At 30.2% G+C, this 17,882-nt stretch overlaps 2 protein-coding genes and 1 long non-coding RNA gene across 3 annotated transcripts in view; all 3 read right to left on the bottom strand.

The window, feature by feature from the left end:
• Positions 1-3,800, bottom strand: part of LOC113509767 (organic cation transporter protein-like) — a 55,693-nt gene extending 51,893 nt beyond the window's left edge. Inside the window, exon 1 of the mRNA XM_026893180.3 lies at positions 3,391-3,800. Within this exon, the coding sequence (XP_026748981.2) occupies positions 3,391-3,511 (121 nt within the window). The 5' untranslated portion in view covers positions 3,512-3,800. The remainder of the gene's footprint in view (positions 1-3,390) is intronic.
• A 4,606-nt stretch (positions 3,801-8,406) lies between these two features.
• Positions 8,407-10,038, bottom strand: LOC128201680 (uncharacterized). Its single transcript, XR_008253371.1, has 2 exons — positions 9,876-10,038; positions 8,407-8,607 (listed from the first exon to the last, which is right to left on the bottom strand). It is a non-coding gene; the product is annotated as an uncharacterized LOC128201680 (long non-coding RNA).
• A 2,287-nt stretch (positions 10,039-12,325) lies between these two features.
• LOC113509687 (ribosome production factor 2 homolog) lies at positions 12,326-17,119 on the bottom strand. Its single transcript, XM_026893083.3, has 5 exons — positions 16,964-17,119; positions 16,671-16,886; positions 14,973-15,246; positions 14,234-14,375; positions 12,326-12,626 (listed from the first exon to the last, which is right to left on the bottom strand). The coding sequence occupies exons 1-5, from the start codon at positions 16,984-16,986 to the stop codon at positions 12,337-12,339; spliced, it is 945 nt and encodes a 314-aa protein (XP_026748884.1). The 5' UTR covers positions 16,987-17,119; the 3' UTR covers positions 12,326-12,336.
• Between the last annotated feature and the right edge of the window lie 763 nt (positions 17,120-17,882).

Here is a 17,882-nt window from a genome sequence, read left to right as displayed (position 1 = left end):
TAAGGAAAATTTGCGTCTCTACAACTTTCAAAGGGGATTTTCGCGACTTCAGTGCTTTGAGGAGCTCACTACTGTATTTAGTGATGCAGCACCATATCTTAGGACTGTAGAACGCTGATATTTAGAATTTCAACGTGGGTACTCTAGCCTCAGTGACAAGTCACGTGAAGGTCGTCCAAAGCCCGCCATGACGCAAGAGAACATCGAAGCCGTGCGGCAGCTAATCCTCGAAGATCGTCATGTGACATACCGTGAAATAGAGGCATCCATGGGCATTTTAGGGACCACTGTCCAAAAAATCCTGCACGAAGAACTTGGCGTAAAAAAGTTGATCTCACGTTGGATACCACATTTGCTCAGCAATGACCAAAAAACAGCCCGTGTTAGTTGGTATCGCAAAACTCTGCAGCGATTTAACCGAGGAGAGTCAAAGCATATTTATGATATGGTTAGTAGTGATGAGTTTTGGATATATGTAAACGATCCAGATTCTTAACAGCAGTCAACTGTCTGGGTCTTCAGGATGAGCCAAAACCGACCAAAGTCATACGCTCACGGAGCACTTCGAAAAAAATGGTTGCCTCGTTTGTTGCAAAGGGTAGTCACGTCGCCACTATTGTATTAGAAAATTGCAAGATGGTTATCACTGACTAGTATACCACTGTTTGTTTACCACAAGTTATCACCGAATTTCGAAAAAACAATTCAAGATGTCGTATTATACTGCACCATGATAATGCAAGTTCGCACACCACCCGCCAAACAAAGATGTTTTTGAGCACCCAAAATGTCGAATTTTAGATCATCCACTTTACAGCCTTGACTTAAGCCCTAACGATTATTTTAAGTTCCCCAAAATTAACCAAAATCTTCGTGGTCAACGTTTCGGCTTAACTGAAGAAGCTGTTGACGCATACAAATCGACCATTTTGACTACCCCTACTTCGGAGTGGAATAAATGTTTTAAAAACTGGTTTGTACGCATGCAAAAGTGTATTAAATATCGCGGAGAATTATTTTAAAAACAATAATTGGTAATAATCTATTAGATTATATGTACTTATTTCAAACGACACAACTTAAAAGGCAGCCCATGTAATATCTATTAAAACCTAAAAATGTTCTTGTAAACCTAAGTATAATAAGCATTAACAATTTATGCATTAGATAAAGAAATTCGAAATGATTATAAAATATATTCGAAATGAATATAAGCTCAATAAGTTTAGATTCTTAATTAACTGCAGCTTTAGAAACTGAGATCAGAATATAATGGCGCGAAAAAACTTATTAAGACGTTCCATTTCAAGCCACACTCGTAGTGAATATATTTAACTCACGTATATTTATCACAGTGGCAGACATTCGGTGAAATTTTCACTTTTATAATATAGAATAAACAAATAGAAACACTAGGTGTCATGTCATACGGGGAGGGCAAGGATATGGCCTGGGATAGAGCTGGCTGGAAGAAGATGCATGAATTAGTTGTACCGACAAGAGGAAATTCTTAAATGAAAAGAAGAATATAAAATTAATTATAAAGCACAAATTTATACAGACGGCTATTTTATCTTTTTGATAAGATTTATTTAACTTTGTGTGCCCTAATATTGAATATATTAGGAAATACAAGCATTCTATAAATAAAGTTTTTGAAATCTGTAAATTAATTAATAAATATTATTTTTTTTTAATTAAAGAACATAACCTGAATTAATTATTATAGAACGTGTTATTGATTTGTTAGATACAAACCATTTGGCGGGTTAAAAAAATACCGTTGTGTTAAGTTTTCATTTAATAAATTAAAAATATACGTAAACTCAAAACTTTTTTTAATTATAACTTCAGTGTTTATTATATAATTTTAAAATGACTTTATTATTAAGTTAAATGTTTTTACTAATTGAATTTGATATTTTTTAATTACCTACTTATAAAATAGTACTTTTAAAATAATGTTGACTGAAGAAAATTCATATGGGGCTACGCACGCATTTTAAAAACTGCAAAAATATCCTATCTTGGAACTATCATATCTTGGTAATTCATCTAGAATGTTGAAAGAAATACCAAAATATGCAGAATTACTTCAGCTAAAATCTTGTTTAAATATTTTTAAATTCGTTTTGTAGTTCCCCCCTTTTAAATCCCCTAAAAATACCCCTTCAACTCAACTTTCCGAGATGAGCTTTTTTATAAAGTAATTATAATAAATAATAATGTTAAGTTTCTAGTTTGCAGCAATATATTTTCTTTCATTTTATTTTTCCTGTGTTACTTACATCTAAAAATAAATAAAGATAAAAAGAAATAGTTTTTAGAATGTTCTGAATACCTACTTCAAAATTATACTAAACCAGTGCTTTACAATGTTAATAATATTTTATCGGAACTGGTTCCTTCCTACCTATAAAGTGGATATCGCGTCTAACCATGCATAAAGTGTCCGTTTTACAGAGTCCAATTATATAGGTATTTTGCGACTGGCTTGCTTTAAATCTCTTTCATAACAACTAAGTGTACTACCTAAATAAGGTTAAAAATAGATTGATTTTCCTATTCTAATGAATATTATTGAGAATACAAATCCAATAACTGTAAGAAATTGTCATGTATAAGAAGGTTGCTTTAAAAATTATGACCAATGTCATCGCGTGTTTTTAACAAAACCTTTTGACTAGTATTGTTATTTCATTATGTACCTACTCGCCTACCTATAAATAAGCACTAAAATTTTTATTAAAATTTTTATAGTTACATTAACACTAATCTAAAAAAATGTATCATGAATTTTTTATACAAAAATAAATTATTATTTTTGCAAGAAGTTGCTTTATATAAATAGGACAAGTGCTTTCGATAATAACTTAACTAACGAACGATACTGAATTTTTAAAATAGAATAAGCATTTTTTTGAAAACTATAACTGAAAAAGATTCAATACAAAGTTATAATTATCACTCAATTCAACAAGTATTCATTTACATGATTTACATGATGAATTTATTAAATCTTTACACAAGAATTTTTATTTTTTTATAAATTGATTAAAATACTCCCAAAACATTTTATTTCACTTCATATATTAATTTTTCGATTTCCGATTACTGGTTTTTTGATGATTATGATAATTTCGGTGGTGTATCTACCTATACCTATTTTTTTTATTATCAAAGATTTTCAAAATCGAAGTATAAGTACCTATATACAAAAAATACTTCTATGTAACTAAGACTGTCGATTGAATGCCGCATCACGTCACATATTGATGACGGTTTTACTGTTTACAATTTTCTCGCTTGTCCATTCACCAGAACAAATCGTGTTTAAATGACACCTGACAAATTCATACATTTTAAGTAAAAACTAATTTAGAAACATACTTGTTGCGTGTTTTCTTCTATCAGGCAACAACTGCACGTTGTTAGGCTTCTGCAACAGTTCCTCCAGCTCTGCTTGTTGGTCCATTTCATTATTCTTTGATTTCATATTAACGTCTTTCATTATTAAAATAGTCAATTATATCATTATTCAAAATTTATTTTGTAACGTAAATACGCACTCCGCAATATTACAAAATACGCAACACCATATGAGTAAAGTCGTCTCGCAACGCGCATTTTGACTTTGAGTCTAGGCAACAGATGAGTCTGGAGTTGCTAAGAATAAGGGAAGTTCGTGTTTATATTACGTGACGACAGCTTACACGAGTACGTTGTCTTTAGAGTTTCTTAACACGATGATACTAGCAGAGAGCCGCGCGGTAACTGAGCGCGCCCGCGTCTGGTCAAGGGTACGGTCACAACACCTAGTACCTAAAGCACATTTCACACCCACAATAAACAACAACCAGCAGTAACTTACCACCGGGACCTGCTGACCGGTCCGCCGAGTAGGTAGACATATAAGACGAACGTGTATTTTTGTATTTGAACTTAGCTTAGCCTGGTTATTACCCGGTTCCAAATTTTATCAGCGCCATTTCTACATTTTTATTTTTTATTTATATGCTTGTTGATTATTATGTCTTGGCTTTTGAGATTTTTAAAGTTAATACACTTTCTTGTTTTTATAATGAGTAGGTTTATAACTTTTATAATTCTTGAAATACCAAATCAATCTCTTTTACATTTTTTTCTTCATTCTCTTCTTCTGCAATAGTTATATAGAAGTATTTATTGAACCATAATAAATTTTAGATGACCATTGTTTTTCAGTGTTATCACTAAAGAAATATGAGTATCTACCTATTTATTAAGAATGATTATTGACACTCAGGTATAGGTATGTTCCGCCCGATGGTAAGCGCCCTATATATTCTGACGAAGCAGGTATCTGTTTAAGTACACAATTTGTTCCATTTTTTTTGCACTTAGTGTTGAAAGTAATATGGTACATCATTAAGTAATAGCACTCGATATAGATAGTAATGTTATAAAATTATAAATTAATAAAAATTATGGTTACAATACAATTAAAGTTTATAGTGTTTTTGATAGACAATATTAAGTGCATTTGTTTGTAAATAAATTCACTTATTATTATTTGGTCTTTAGACCAGAAGAGGTCCTCAATTCAACTATATTGTTGTGTAAGTATATTACTTATTTATTTGTTTATTTATTTTTTGGAAAACGTACAGCTGAATTACAGTCAATACATAATCAAATTTATATCTATGTTAAGCCATGAATCGTTTTCACATTTGCGAAAACGATTACGCAACTAAATTGTTAATTTTAAGCGACTTCAAAAACAGGAGGTTTGCAATTCGTCAATATTTACTATTTGTGTGCTAGTACTACGAGTATATTCATTTTATCAAAAAAATATATAAGAATTATCACAACGACTTAGGTACCAACATCCTTGTGGATGTCATACTAATTTTGTCATTATTGAATTCGGTTCGTTTCTTTGAAGTAAACCCCTACATGCTGAAAAGTAAAAAGTATTGAAGAACAAAGAACATGTTTATATTCTTTATTATCAATACTTTTCACCATAACACCATAGATATCATATAATATGTTCTGCCGATGGTATAAGGGTAGCACGCTCGTAACGTACATTTCCATCCCTGGAACTACGGACTGGACGGAGGACTACGGTGTTCTATTTCCCCACATAAAAAAAAAAGATGTTATGTTACTTTTGTAGTATGTATAAAATCTTTTTACTACTTTTTCCAAGCTAACGTATATATGCATATTGCTTATTTACATTATGTTAATGTTGGAGATATTTGGTACTTGGAGTAGATTTAAATTTAACTTTATTACGTGAAAACTTGTATAGATAGGTACTTCCTTCCAGACCAGTTTCGCCATTTGTGATATTAGAAGATACGATACCAGTATTTTTAAAAAACATAAAAATTCTCGCTTCCTGTGAGTTTTATTTCTTTTTTCGTTCACATCTTCACCAATTATAAGGATTTCGTTTAATCGAAATAGTCTAATTTCACAGTAGGGCCATACTAATTCTATTAAGTTTTAATTTTTGTAGAAAAAAAAATAACTTGCCACCTGATATAAAGATAAATATAAATTAATTAATACTAATAAAGATATAAATATATTATTTTTATTCCTTGACTTTCCGTAAATACAATATTACGTAAGTAGTATCATTAACAATTATCCTCATGACAAATTGATATAAACCTTAAGTAATCAATAATAAATAATATGAAATACTACGCCATAGCTATCCACCATAAAATATATCTAATATGTATAGGAGTACATAAAGGAATTCCACGTAGGTATTGTATCTACATAATATGATACTTGCGCAGCAAGAAACTCATTAATCTAAAAGAACAAGTTTAATATCGTCCACTGGCCTCATCTTATAAATAATTTTTATACTTAAATATTAAGTTATGAATATTATAAGTGATATTCGTTACATTATGTTATTCCCTTGTATTCTTGGCTGTTCTAAAAAAAAAATTTATATCAAAAGTAAATGTATATAAAAATCATTTTTATGCCAATTCATTTTCTTATATTTTTTTTATATCATTAATCCTATAAAGTATGTAAAGATATTTAGTCGTTTGGTAATCTAGTATGTATTCAGGGATGTGCTTCCTGATATTTATTGTTTGTTTGTTTGATTTCTCGTAAATACTCAGCTTGATGGGGGAGGCCTATGTTCAGTAGTGAACAAATAACGACTGATAAGATACGATACTCAGCTTGAGGATCAGACAATTGTCACATTGTTTGTTAAATATAGTTGAACTTAATCTAAAGAATTTTAAAACAATAAACTCTAACTCCTATCGAGACTCCAGTCGGAATGGATTTTTGGATAATATCTATTAGAAAATGGTATTTCTTTACATTTTTTAGAAATAATATGGGAAATAAGAACACGTCGAACGTTATGTTCACCATAACAACATCAGTCGACAAATACCCGGAATAACCCCATCAGGGATTATAATCGTGAGTATATTTTATTTATTTTATATGAAAAGTACATCCATCTGCTCTTTTCTGTTTTCACATCAGTAATTTTCAACTCAACATAAGAAACGGTTTCATATATCTTTAAATAATATCATCTTATATGTAATAATACTTATACCTACAATAATGTTTAACCTAATGCAAATATAATCTGATATTTTAAATGATTAATCGACATTTTCAAATCTGTACTCGTTTACCTTCGCCGGCGTAGCGCATTGCTTCAATGAGATATATTTTTTCTGTTTTGTTTCTGTTTAAATTAATTAGGTATTTATTTTGCACATGCTGACATTTTTATATTATGTATTTACTATGTACCCTTTCTTAATATGGCAAAATGACTCTGTTACATCTTGGTGATTTAGCGACTCGTGTAATCGTCATGAAATTCGGTCTACATATATTTGGAATATTGAAGTACATAGACTAATTTTTATCTCGACCAATGTCTTCCGGTCATAAAGAAGAAATCGAATAGTGTTATTATTTTTTCTTTTATTTCTTTGTCTATATCGATTTGAATCGAATACAGTTTCGATTCAAATCGACTTCTACGCGGTCGCCTCTTAAAACCACCCTGATTCTATTCTAAACCATCCTGCAGAAAATTCCTTGCGAATTCGTTACAAAGGACTAACTGAATTGACTTTATTCTCTCCTATTGTGGTAGTATACCCCGAGGTAATACCGATAGCAGAGGCAGGATTATCATTTTCATCACATTAAAAAAAAAGCTAAATACGTACTTCTTTTACGTAAAATATTTTTTAAACAAAAAACGAGAATAATAAAACTGTAACGAATGAAATAATTTCTTATAGTTAATAATAATAGTAGGTAGAACAGTTATCACTGAATTTTTTTTAATAAATGTCTTTATGTGTACCACAACCACAATGCCCATTTACCACAATTATGCTATTCTTCTTTGACCGCAAACTTACAAATTGCATTTTATATCATACCTACTCACATATACACAATAATAAGTAATAGTTTATTTTTATTACAATCTGTGTAATACACAACGCTCCCTAGTTCCAAACAAGCAGAACTTGTAAGTATGATTAGACATCTGATATATTGTAAATACTTTTTAGTAAATATATAATTATAGACACAAAGGAAACATCCATATCAATAGCTAGTCCAGTCATAAGTTATGTTAAAAATTAAAATGCATTTTTTTATGAAGTAATGTAATATCACTAAAATTAATACCGACATATTTATTAAAGTTTCAGCAAAAAATAAGAAAATATTTTATTCGGAATGGCCACCATTGACTTTTATACAGGCCTTCAATTTGTCTGGCCACGAATCTATGGATTTAAGTACTGTTTCCAAAGAAAATTTCGGCACTACTTGCTCCAAAATTTCTTAAGAGAGTCAATGTCGTCGTGTCGTTTAGAACAGACCATGCCCATAAAACTCTAAAAAAAATCTAAAACTGACTATAATTTGAAGTCTAAAAGGTTGAGGTTTGGGCTAGATGAGGGCGTCTTTTTTTTATACAACTTAAAATGGCAAACAAGCTGACGGCCCACCTGATGTAAAGTGGTAACCGTCGCCTATAGACATGAGGAGTACCATAGACATAACAGTACACACACATACTGTTTCGCCCATGATACCCCCATATGCGTTGCTATTCCTGAGGACTCAGGTGTTATTCCTCTGTACCCAGTAAATTCACGCCATATCCCACCCTTCAAACCGAAACACGGCCATGCAAACACAACTGTTTCATGGTTGAAACACGAATGGGACAGAGGTACCCAAGCAATCGATTTTTGTACAAAGTCTTCCTCTGGTGTCTTCCGCTCTTATAAAGTCCGGAACGTTAATTTGAAGCTAGATTTGGGTAGTTCGTGCCTTGTGATCAGGTGCAGAGTCCAACTGGAAAGTCCATGGTATATTTTTAAAAAGTATATTGCTGAGAGGTTTCATAACACGATCCAAGACTGTATCTTGATACACTTTGTCTGAAGTTTACACTCCTTTTTCACAAAAATGTATTTTGTGACCCTTTGATAAGATATGCCCCACCAAACCATCATTGATGCAGGATGACCACGTTGTACCTTTCCAACCACTTGAGCAGCTTCTTTAAAACTGTAAATGTACACTTTATCATTTTACTTATTGTAGTGTTCTTCAATCGTGAAAAGTTTTTCATCGGTAAAGAGGATATTTCTGTGCCTTTCACCTGTGTATTGACCGACAGCTCCATACCCATTTTGTGCAAGGCGATCACTGCAATCCTGTTTTCTTTAACACCCCATTCCATATTGTAATTTGATAATAAACACGGAAAAATATGTGAAATGGCGCGGAAATAAAAGAAGTTTTGAAAATAATAAACGTGTTCCAAATTCAAAATAATTAAAAAGTTGAAAAAAAAAAGAAAAGTTTTTATGTAACAGTATTTATGCCAGATTAGTTATAAACAGACGTATCTCACTAATATGATAAAATTGTAACTGGACGATATTTGTACATAGAAAATATTTAAGAAAAACTTATATGACTCTTAATAAGCCAAAACAATAATTTTTAGAATTATTTCTGTATATTTTTTTACACACATAAAAACTATTGCTCGAAATCGGATGCGGTTTTCATAGTTGTAAAGGTCTAACTTAAAATTTAATATATACTTTTTATCTTAATATACCAATAGTGGTTGATTGTTAGGTATAACCATCGGAAAGAGAGGCAGAATATTAAATCGCTATTCCGCCAAGCTCTTGAGTTGAAACATACTTAGGGGTACAATTACTGTCAATTGCAGCCGCAACTGTATCGAGTTCATTGGTATGTTCAAGTACTTACTTGTTTTGTTTAATTTCAGCATTTTTTGGGTGCGTGGTATACATTGTATGTAAAAATGTAATGTGCTCTAATTAAATGCCATGAAAAGTGATAATAGAAAGCTGGTGGTGATTATTTTGGGGGAACGTAAGTTATGGTGTTACCAAAAAGTACTTACAATGTATGATTATAGATATAAACCTGTTATTCTTTATCAATTGCAACACTGCACAATAAATAATTTAAATCTTAAACAAAGCCGTATCTTCGTGATTAATATTTTTAATTCAAGGTCGATGTCGCGTGCAATAAGTGAATTGTGAAATATAACCACGGGATAAATATCATTGAACTGATTTTTTGATAATGAACGAATCAATTCAGATTTTTAATTCGCAATGGCATTTTGTTTCGGATTAATATCTCTAAAATCATTTACTTGTAGGAACTTACTTGTAACAGATAGGTATCTAGTTGCATATTTTTTGGTTCTAGTATATATTAATATCTATTAACATATTCTATCTATTCTATATAGCTATCTAGGTACTTATCTAAGTTAATATTACCCGTAGCAACGGACGGACTATAGCTATAATCTAATAGAACTCGCAAAATAAATAGTTGAGTAATAGATCTCTCCCTATAAAAGGAAAACATAGTTGAACAATGGTAACAAAAAAGTATAGGATATTATGCACAGTCAAAATGATTAAATTATACCAATTTAATGTTTTTTTTTTTTTTTTTTGTATATTGCTATACCGAGTAGCAGAGTATGATTGAGTTTATGCAAATGACATTCTTCTTAACTACCTTCCTATCAGTCGCTGTGGGTATGGGATTTCCCTAGCGGTGACATAAAATGAATGGATCATGTTTGCTAATTTTATTAAGGAAGGAAAATATATATTTACGCTGATTTATATCTTAAAATATAAGCATATTTTTATTTCGTACTAAATGTTCATTAGGATTTTATAAATATAAGTAGACAGGTAAAGATAATAAAATTAAAAAATTTATATATATATAAACTTTCTGTCTTACTTTAACAACTCATTTCCGTTCCACTACTAGGTAGGTACCCGTTTCTTCCCATAGGAAAAAGATATAGATTGTCTACTAGAATTCGTTAATATTTCGTTTAGAACTATTTTTCTAGAAAACTGGCTTATAAGTCATTAAGCTGTAACATTCTGTAAAAATCATTAGGTTGTAAATAAGTACTATGGTGAACATTTAAATATTTAGTCGATATTGGACTCGATTATTAACCGCTATTTCTCTAAACGTATCTCTTAGTAAGCTCTCAGTTTAAATTTTTATTTGATAGTTTCGTAAAATTACTGTTTTATGGACCATCATAAACTAAATTTATAATAATGTTGATATAAATGTAATAAAAATTTAATTAATATTTGTCCTTAGAATAAAAATTTCTCTGCGATATTAAATTGCAATTTTAATTTTACAGACACATTTAGAGAAATGTCGTCTCAAAATCGACCTCACTCTCTCTAAAAATTATCTAATAACATTTTAAACTTTCAATAATCATATTGCTACCAAAAATTTTACTGAATTTTTAGTAAACATTATGTAGTAATATAATTAGATACACAATTCTAGCATAACTTATTGGTATCTATTAATCAATCGATATACAAAAAGCCAGTGCTCATATACATACAGTTTATTATTATTACAGTTTTGTTCAAGGAAATTTTTTGTTGACGTCATACATATTTCCATTAGTAATTTTATAGAACTACACAAATAATTAGACTGTATAATAGGTATTTTGGACAGTGGAGATCTTGCAATCTCTTTATTCTTCAAAAACAAGTGGTACGTATTGTACCTACCTAAATAAATAAAGGTTTAAGATTTTCTGTATATGAAGTGATTATAATCTTACACGTAAACACCCTACTTTTTTATACACTTGCGGGGCACCAGTGAAGAATCTTTGGAGTTTTGACATGAATTGAAGCTAATATTATTTGTGACTGAAGTTTAAATTCGGCTAATACCAATCTACCTTCTACTCAATTATAACATTTTTTGTTATAATTGGTTCAGTTATTTTATTATGATGAAGTAAAAGACCGACAAATATCACTAACGAGCTTTGATTCATAAACTGAGATAGTAATTAGTTAGACCAAGAATATAATTCTGTCTGTTAATTTGAGTGAAAGAGCTTATAATTATTATTATAAATTAGCTTTTTGTCCGCTATTGTGTACACGATTTCAAAAGTAGGGAAATCAAACAAATAGACCACTTCTAGATGGCGTATCAAGTAAAATATAACAAACTTTAAGTTAGATGTTCAGGAACACCAACTGTGAAAACCATATCCAATTTGGTGCAGTAGTTTTTGCGTGATGCCGGGACAAACATTCAAGACATACAAGACAGAGACAAAATTTCTAAAAATTATAGTTTTGGCTTACAATGTTCTTATTAAGATCGCTCATATCAAATTTTCTTACATATCTCTCAATTACAGGCATCGTTTAGTAAAATTTTATTATATTAGTAAGGAAATTAAAAATAAGACACGTTATCCCAGGTAGCAATACATCATCATATTGACGTCGATTTTCAGTCACCGACCCTAAAATAATTCAAAACTGACGACTTATATGAATTACAGACGTCACCTTGCTACCTGGGATGTCTTACTACATTGATCTAAATAAATAAGAATGTATGAAAAAAATTGAAGGCACTACCTACCTAGAATCATAACAGTAAATTTTTCTCTGTCATAACAGAATATTGCAGGGTACAATACATTTGTCCATGTAAGTATGAGGTTGATACAAAAGAGAATTTTATCCTCCATAGACAAAATATAAGGGATATAAAATATCCTTTCTTTGCACAGGTTAAACCTGATAAAATGATGCAATAATTTTATTTTTATACTTCCATTTTTTTAGTCTAAATTATCAACCTCTAGAAATTTGTAATTGTAGGTTCAATGTAAATATTAAATCAAATGCAATTAAAAATCTATTAATTTATTGAAGTTATTTGTGTTTGATTCACAGATTTTTTTGCCTTCTTTTTTAACAGCATCTGTTTTCTTTCCTCTGGTGTTTTCTTTAATCCCTTCATCTTACGTGTTTGCAGTTTGCCAATGTCCTGTTTTCCAATATGAATACGACCCAATTTAGAACCAAATGCATCCCTAGATATATTCTTTTTGACACCTGTCTTTGCTTCTTTTGGTATTTTACAAGCTTCTTTGTATAAATCATCAGCTGCTAATTTTGTTCTCCTGAGTTTAAAATCTATGGAAGGCCCTGCACAAAAAACATTGGTATCATTAAAGTACATAAGTAAGTTTCTAAAGTCACTGATATTTGCTTTAAAAATAAAGTTGTTCACGTTTATATTAAATTTTACGACTTTTAACTTTAGAAATGCGGTGGGTCTGTATTTAACGTAAGTACAATACTTTAACAAGGGTAAACAAATTTAAATAAAAAAACTACAATACTAACAATAGTAGTTATACATACCAAAAATTGGTATATAAGATTTATTTAATTTTAACCCAGAATGGTAAAAATATAACATTATAATTTAATAAATTGTATTTCGTCACAGCTATTCAAGATTAAGGGTCCTGAATGGTTCCAAAACTAATCGAGCTCTCTAAATCAAATTACATGTAAGTTAAATCGTAGTCATTACATTTAAATATAATAACTTATGGTTTAGTTCCTTAATAATATTTTTTAAAATATATCAGGTTAGCAAAGATCTTAGCTATATGTAGAAGAACTTTCTACATATATTTTCATTTTTCCTATTGCTAAACTATATAATGCCGAAAGTGAGAAAACAATAGAAATAAGTAGATAAAATATCTGATAAATAATGACTATAAATTATAAACTTCAGAGAAAAGAGAAAACCCATCTGGCTATGGAACTTAATATCGCCATCGGCCTGTAGTACAATAAAATTCCACTGAATATAAAGTGTTTTATAGAAATTTTAAAATAAAATTTATTGGCCATATCTTAATGGAGTTCTACAGTAATTAATTTAAGAATTCTAAATCTAATTTGAACTTTCTACTATCAGCTATCATATTTTACTAAATAATGTCAAATTAATAATCACAAATAATGCATAAAAAGTAATAAAAAGATTGAACAAAACACATACTGTGTTCATTGGCTGTTGACAAGGAACACCTTTCTAAAATGGTCATTTAATAAAAAATATTTTGTTTAATTCCGCTACTATTAGTGTATGTGTGACTGCCAACACTTGAAGATTGACTACCATTATTACTAAAAAAGTTCCACAACTTTCCATATTAGTCATCAATCTCCGAATTCTATTTTGTTCATGTACATTTTGTAACATTTGGCACTCGAACTGAGAAGTTTTGGTGCCAAACAGTTAACACTAGGCTCCGACCAGCAACCTAATAATTTGCCTAATGATGCCTCGTTTAGAGGTGAAATATGTATCATAAAATGTGCATGTTTTAAGAAGGATGTTACTGCCCATTCCTCAATCAGCAAGTTCACTTAATTGCCTCTTATGACACCTATGGAAAAGGAAGGACTGGCTCATTCTATGCAGGGTAAATAATAATACAATGAACTATATTAAGGGGACCACACAGTAAATAATAATACAATGAACTATATTTAAGAGAAGCTATTATAAAAATTGTAAGCAGGTAAGTATAATTTAGTGACAAAACATAGCAAACACATTGGTTTAAATCCGGAGATGTGAATGTGTACTATTATTACATGAAAAATCTTATTAATTTGAGATAAAAATTATTAATATGAAAGCATTGTGTCATAAGAATTAATGATACTATCAATGGGCATTTTCTTTTTCAGGGAAACTGCAATGAAAATTTTAAAAGTATACATACCAATTTCTTCAAGTTCAACTCTAGGAGTTCGCTGACCACTCTTTTTCAATAATATTCTATAAGACCTTAAATAGATCACTCCTTCATCTGTAGCCGTGAAACTGAGGGCATGCTCCAATCCTTGCAGTCTAATTGTTTCAATCTAAAAGTATTTTCTATATTATGCATATTTTTATTAGTAATATTTATATTTATAATTTTTATATTATATTTGCAACTTCTGTAGACAGTATTTATAGCAATTCTAATTAAGGATGCTATAATATATTACCATAGTCCTTAGGACTGGCAATGTATGAGTACTACCATGAGAATCACAGTACTCTATGGTTTCAATGGTGCTGTTAATGTCTATAGGTAACAATAACCACTTTTCATCAGACTATCATTTTGTTTACCATTCTAAAGCGAACACTCTATATAAGCAATTCATTTGATCCAATTTCAATAAAAAAGTTTCTTATTGGGAAATATTGCTTATAGAGGAATGAGGAGTATAAAAATACCTTCCGTCTGAAAAATGTTTTTACTTATTTCTTTTACTAACTAAGCTGAATAAAATAAACAAAATATAAAAAATTTTGCTTATATAGTGTGTTCACTGTATTATAAAAAAAAAATCATGTCTCAAGGGAATGTACACACAAAAGGTATAAAAATACTTTACCACAAGAGTTGAAATTACAATTATTATCTTTTTGCTATGTATTAAGTTTAAATACTTAATTAGAATACAAACCTTTTCTCTATGGAAGAAATCTATGAACAGTGACTTTAACCTCTTCAAATCCTGGTTTAAATCCCAAGCTGGTCCATTAAATAACAAACATGGCTTCAAACCAGCTAGCACTTTCATATTGTGAAATTCTGACATAGGTTTATAGTTTTCTGCTCCAAGTTCTATTAAATCCAATATATTGTAATTAAAAGTCCTGCCCAATATTATGTTATGTGGCCGCTTCTTACTATGTGATCCTACACCAAATAAAGCTGCATCCTTCTTGTCACACATTCTATAAAAAATAAACAGCAATTATAAAATGTATTAATAGTAAATATTGGTAAATAAATCTTGATTAATCCAGCTTAATTTACCTATGGGACTGATGCTTAGAAGAATGGGTTAAAAAAAATGTTAATAATAAACCTGCGACAAGAGAGATTCACTATTAACATAATTACTACTAGCTGATAGTTTTACCACTTATAGAGTCAATTTGGTTTTATAAGAATAAAAACTATACTATCTATCTTTCAATCAATTTTAATGGAATTTTTGTACAATACATATTTATTTCATTGAAATCAGTTTAGCAGTATACTTATTCAACTTTAAGCCACCAGGTATAGACAAGTTAATATTTTTTTGTTTTGCATTTTCCTAAGAATAAGATGGTAAGCTGAAGTGCGGTGGCTGAATTATCCAAGAAATTGAGTTCTTCGGCTTATGCTTTAAATAAATTGTCTCCTACAGTAAATGAATCAGCGCTCATTACAGCGTATCATGGTATTACTGCTTCAAATTTACGGTATGGCATAATATTTTGGGGAAATTCAACGAAGAAAGAATTTGTATTTAAAGCTCAAAAAAGGTGCATAAGAGCCATGTTTAATCTTAAAAATACTGATAGTTGTATGCCGTATTTCAAACAATATAATATATTGACAGTACCTTCATTGTACATATTTGAAGTATGTGTATTTGTTAAAACTAATAAGAATTTATTTCCACGACTTTCAGAAATTGTTAAACGCAATCGACGTGATAATGATAAGTTATATCTAAAAAAATCTAGTACAAAACTTATGCACGATAGTATATTATGTATGGCACCAAAAATCTATAATAAAATACCAAAATCTATAAAGGATGCACCAACTAATGTATTTAAGTATAAATTAAAAAAATTCTTAATTGATAAATGTTATTACAATGTATGTGAATTCTTTAATGATAAAATCTGACAAAACGAATATTTATTTATAGTTATTAACTTAAAAAAAAAATAAAGTTCCATAATTATATTTTTTTACTATAAATGTGACATTGCTGATTTTTCTTTTTATATAAATGTGACATTGCTGATTTTTCTTTTTATATAAATGTGACATTGCTGATTTTTCTTTTTATATAAATGTGACATTGCGGATTTTTCTTTTTATATAAATGTGACATTGCTGATTTTTCTTTTTATATAAATGTGACATTGCTGATTTTTCTTTTTATATAAATGTGACATTGCTGATTTTTCTTTTTATATAATATAAATGTTTTCTTATGTAATTGTAAATTTGTATACCTCGATAGATGGGGTTGATTATAGAGGACTTATATTGTTTTACCATCCATTGTTACCTATGTATCACAAAATAAATAAATAAATAAATAAATGATACTAATATAATAGTTTCATATTGTTAACAGTGGACAACTTACTTTTCTATGAGCGAAGCATCTTCAAACGGAACAAAATCATTTTTACGACTAAGATACGCAGCATCAGGCTTCTTCAAATCATAAATATCTTTTAAGAGTTTCCTTGTGCGTTCTGAAGGATTACGTCCTTGAAGAAATAAACATTGCTTCGGACCTTCAATTGGTTTGGGTTCCTTTGCAAGTAAAACTTTTTTACCTTTCCGAGTCGTAGGTTTTCTGAAAAGTAAAGGTTTATTTTTAAATTTGACAATTAATAACTAGTACTACCATACTATAATTTCAAAATTAATTACTTTATCCTCTGTATTACAGCCATTTGGACGTAGATTTCAATAAATTAAAAATTCTTTTTACACGTGGTTATATTCTAATCCGCAACGTTTGGTTATAATATACACAGAACACAGATTAACAAGGATATCGAAAGAACACAGAGTAATTCATCACCACGTTATAAGAGTTGGCAGCGCCCTCATATCCGCGGAACTTGGAAATAAAATACCTTTTCGAAATAACAACACGGAAAATTATGAAAAAAGAAAAAAAAACGAATATCTATAGTACTGTGTCTATGTATGGCTCCATTCAATATATGGATATCGAAAGTTGCTATTAAAAGCTTAGCTACTTCATAAAATAAAGTTAATAAATTGTAGGTAAAACATAGACAATAAAACAAAGACCTATGTTTAGTTACTTTATTTTGCTTTACTATAATTTAAAAATCTCTTTTTTTAACAGGTGAATTTAATCTAGGCTTGCGCGTTCACCGCTAAAAAATTCCATTTGTTGTGGCCCCACAGTTCCAGGGCACGTCTCCTAACATCTCTAAAAGCATTGGGATCCTTGGTGTCAACATCTTTAGTGACGTACAGTTCCGTGGCCACCTCGAAGATAAGGTGAAGCTGGCATCCAAAAAACTCGATGTGCTTAATAGAGCAAAGCATTACTTCACGCCGGATCAGCGATTAATGCTCTATAAATCGCAAATCCGGCCCCATATGGAGTATTGCTGTCACTTATGGGCGGGAGCACCTAGATACCAGCTTGAACCCTTCGACTAAGTGCAACAACGAGCTATGAGAATTGTCGATGATCCCAGGCTTGCAAGCGGTATCAAACCCTTAAGTCTTAGGAGAGATTTTGCCTCACTCTGCGTATTCTACCGCTTGTACAACGGATTGTGCTCAGAGGAATTATTCAATATGATGC

Source organism: Galleria mellonella, unplaced genomic scaffold (genome assembly GCF_026898425.1).
Source record: "Galleria mellonella isolate WM207_F2 unplaced genomic scaffold, CSIRO_AGI_GalMel_v1 utg57, whole genome shotgun sequence".
Lineage (NCBI taxonomy): Eukaryota > Metazoa > Arthropoda > Insecta > Lepidoptera > Pyralidae > Galleria > Galleria mellonella.
The sequence above is the reverse complement of the archived record's forward strand: the minus strand, read 5'-3'. Positions and strand labels throughout refer to the sequence as shown.

Excerpts from the sequence above, each read along its gene's own strand:
- LOC113509687 (XM_026893083.3), bottom strand. The coding sequence starts at position 16,986 with ATGGCTGTAATACAGAGGATAAA. Across the intron at positions 15,247-16,670 it reads GATGCTTCGCTCATAGAAAA|AATGTGTGACAAGAAGGATG; the intron begins GTAAGTTGTCCA and ends TATTTTTTATAG. Across the intron at positions 12,627-14,233 it reads AGTTGAACTTGAAGAAATTG|GGCCTTCCATAGATTTTAAA; the intron begins GTATGTATACTT and ends TTTTTTGTGCAG.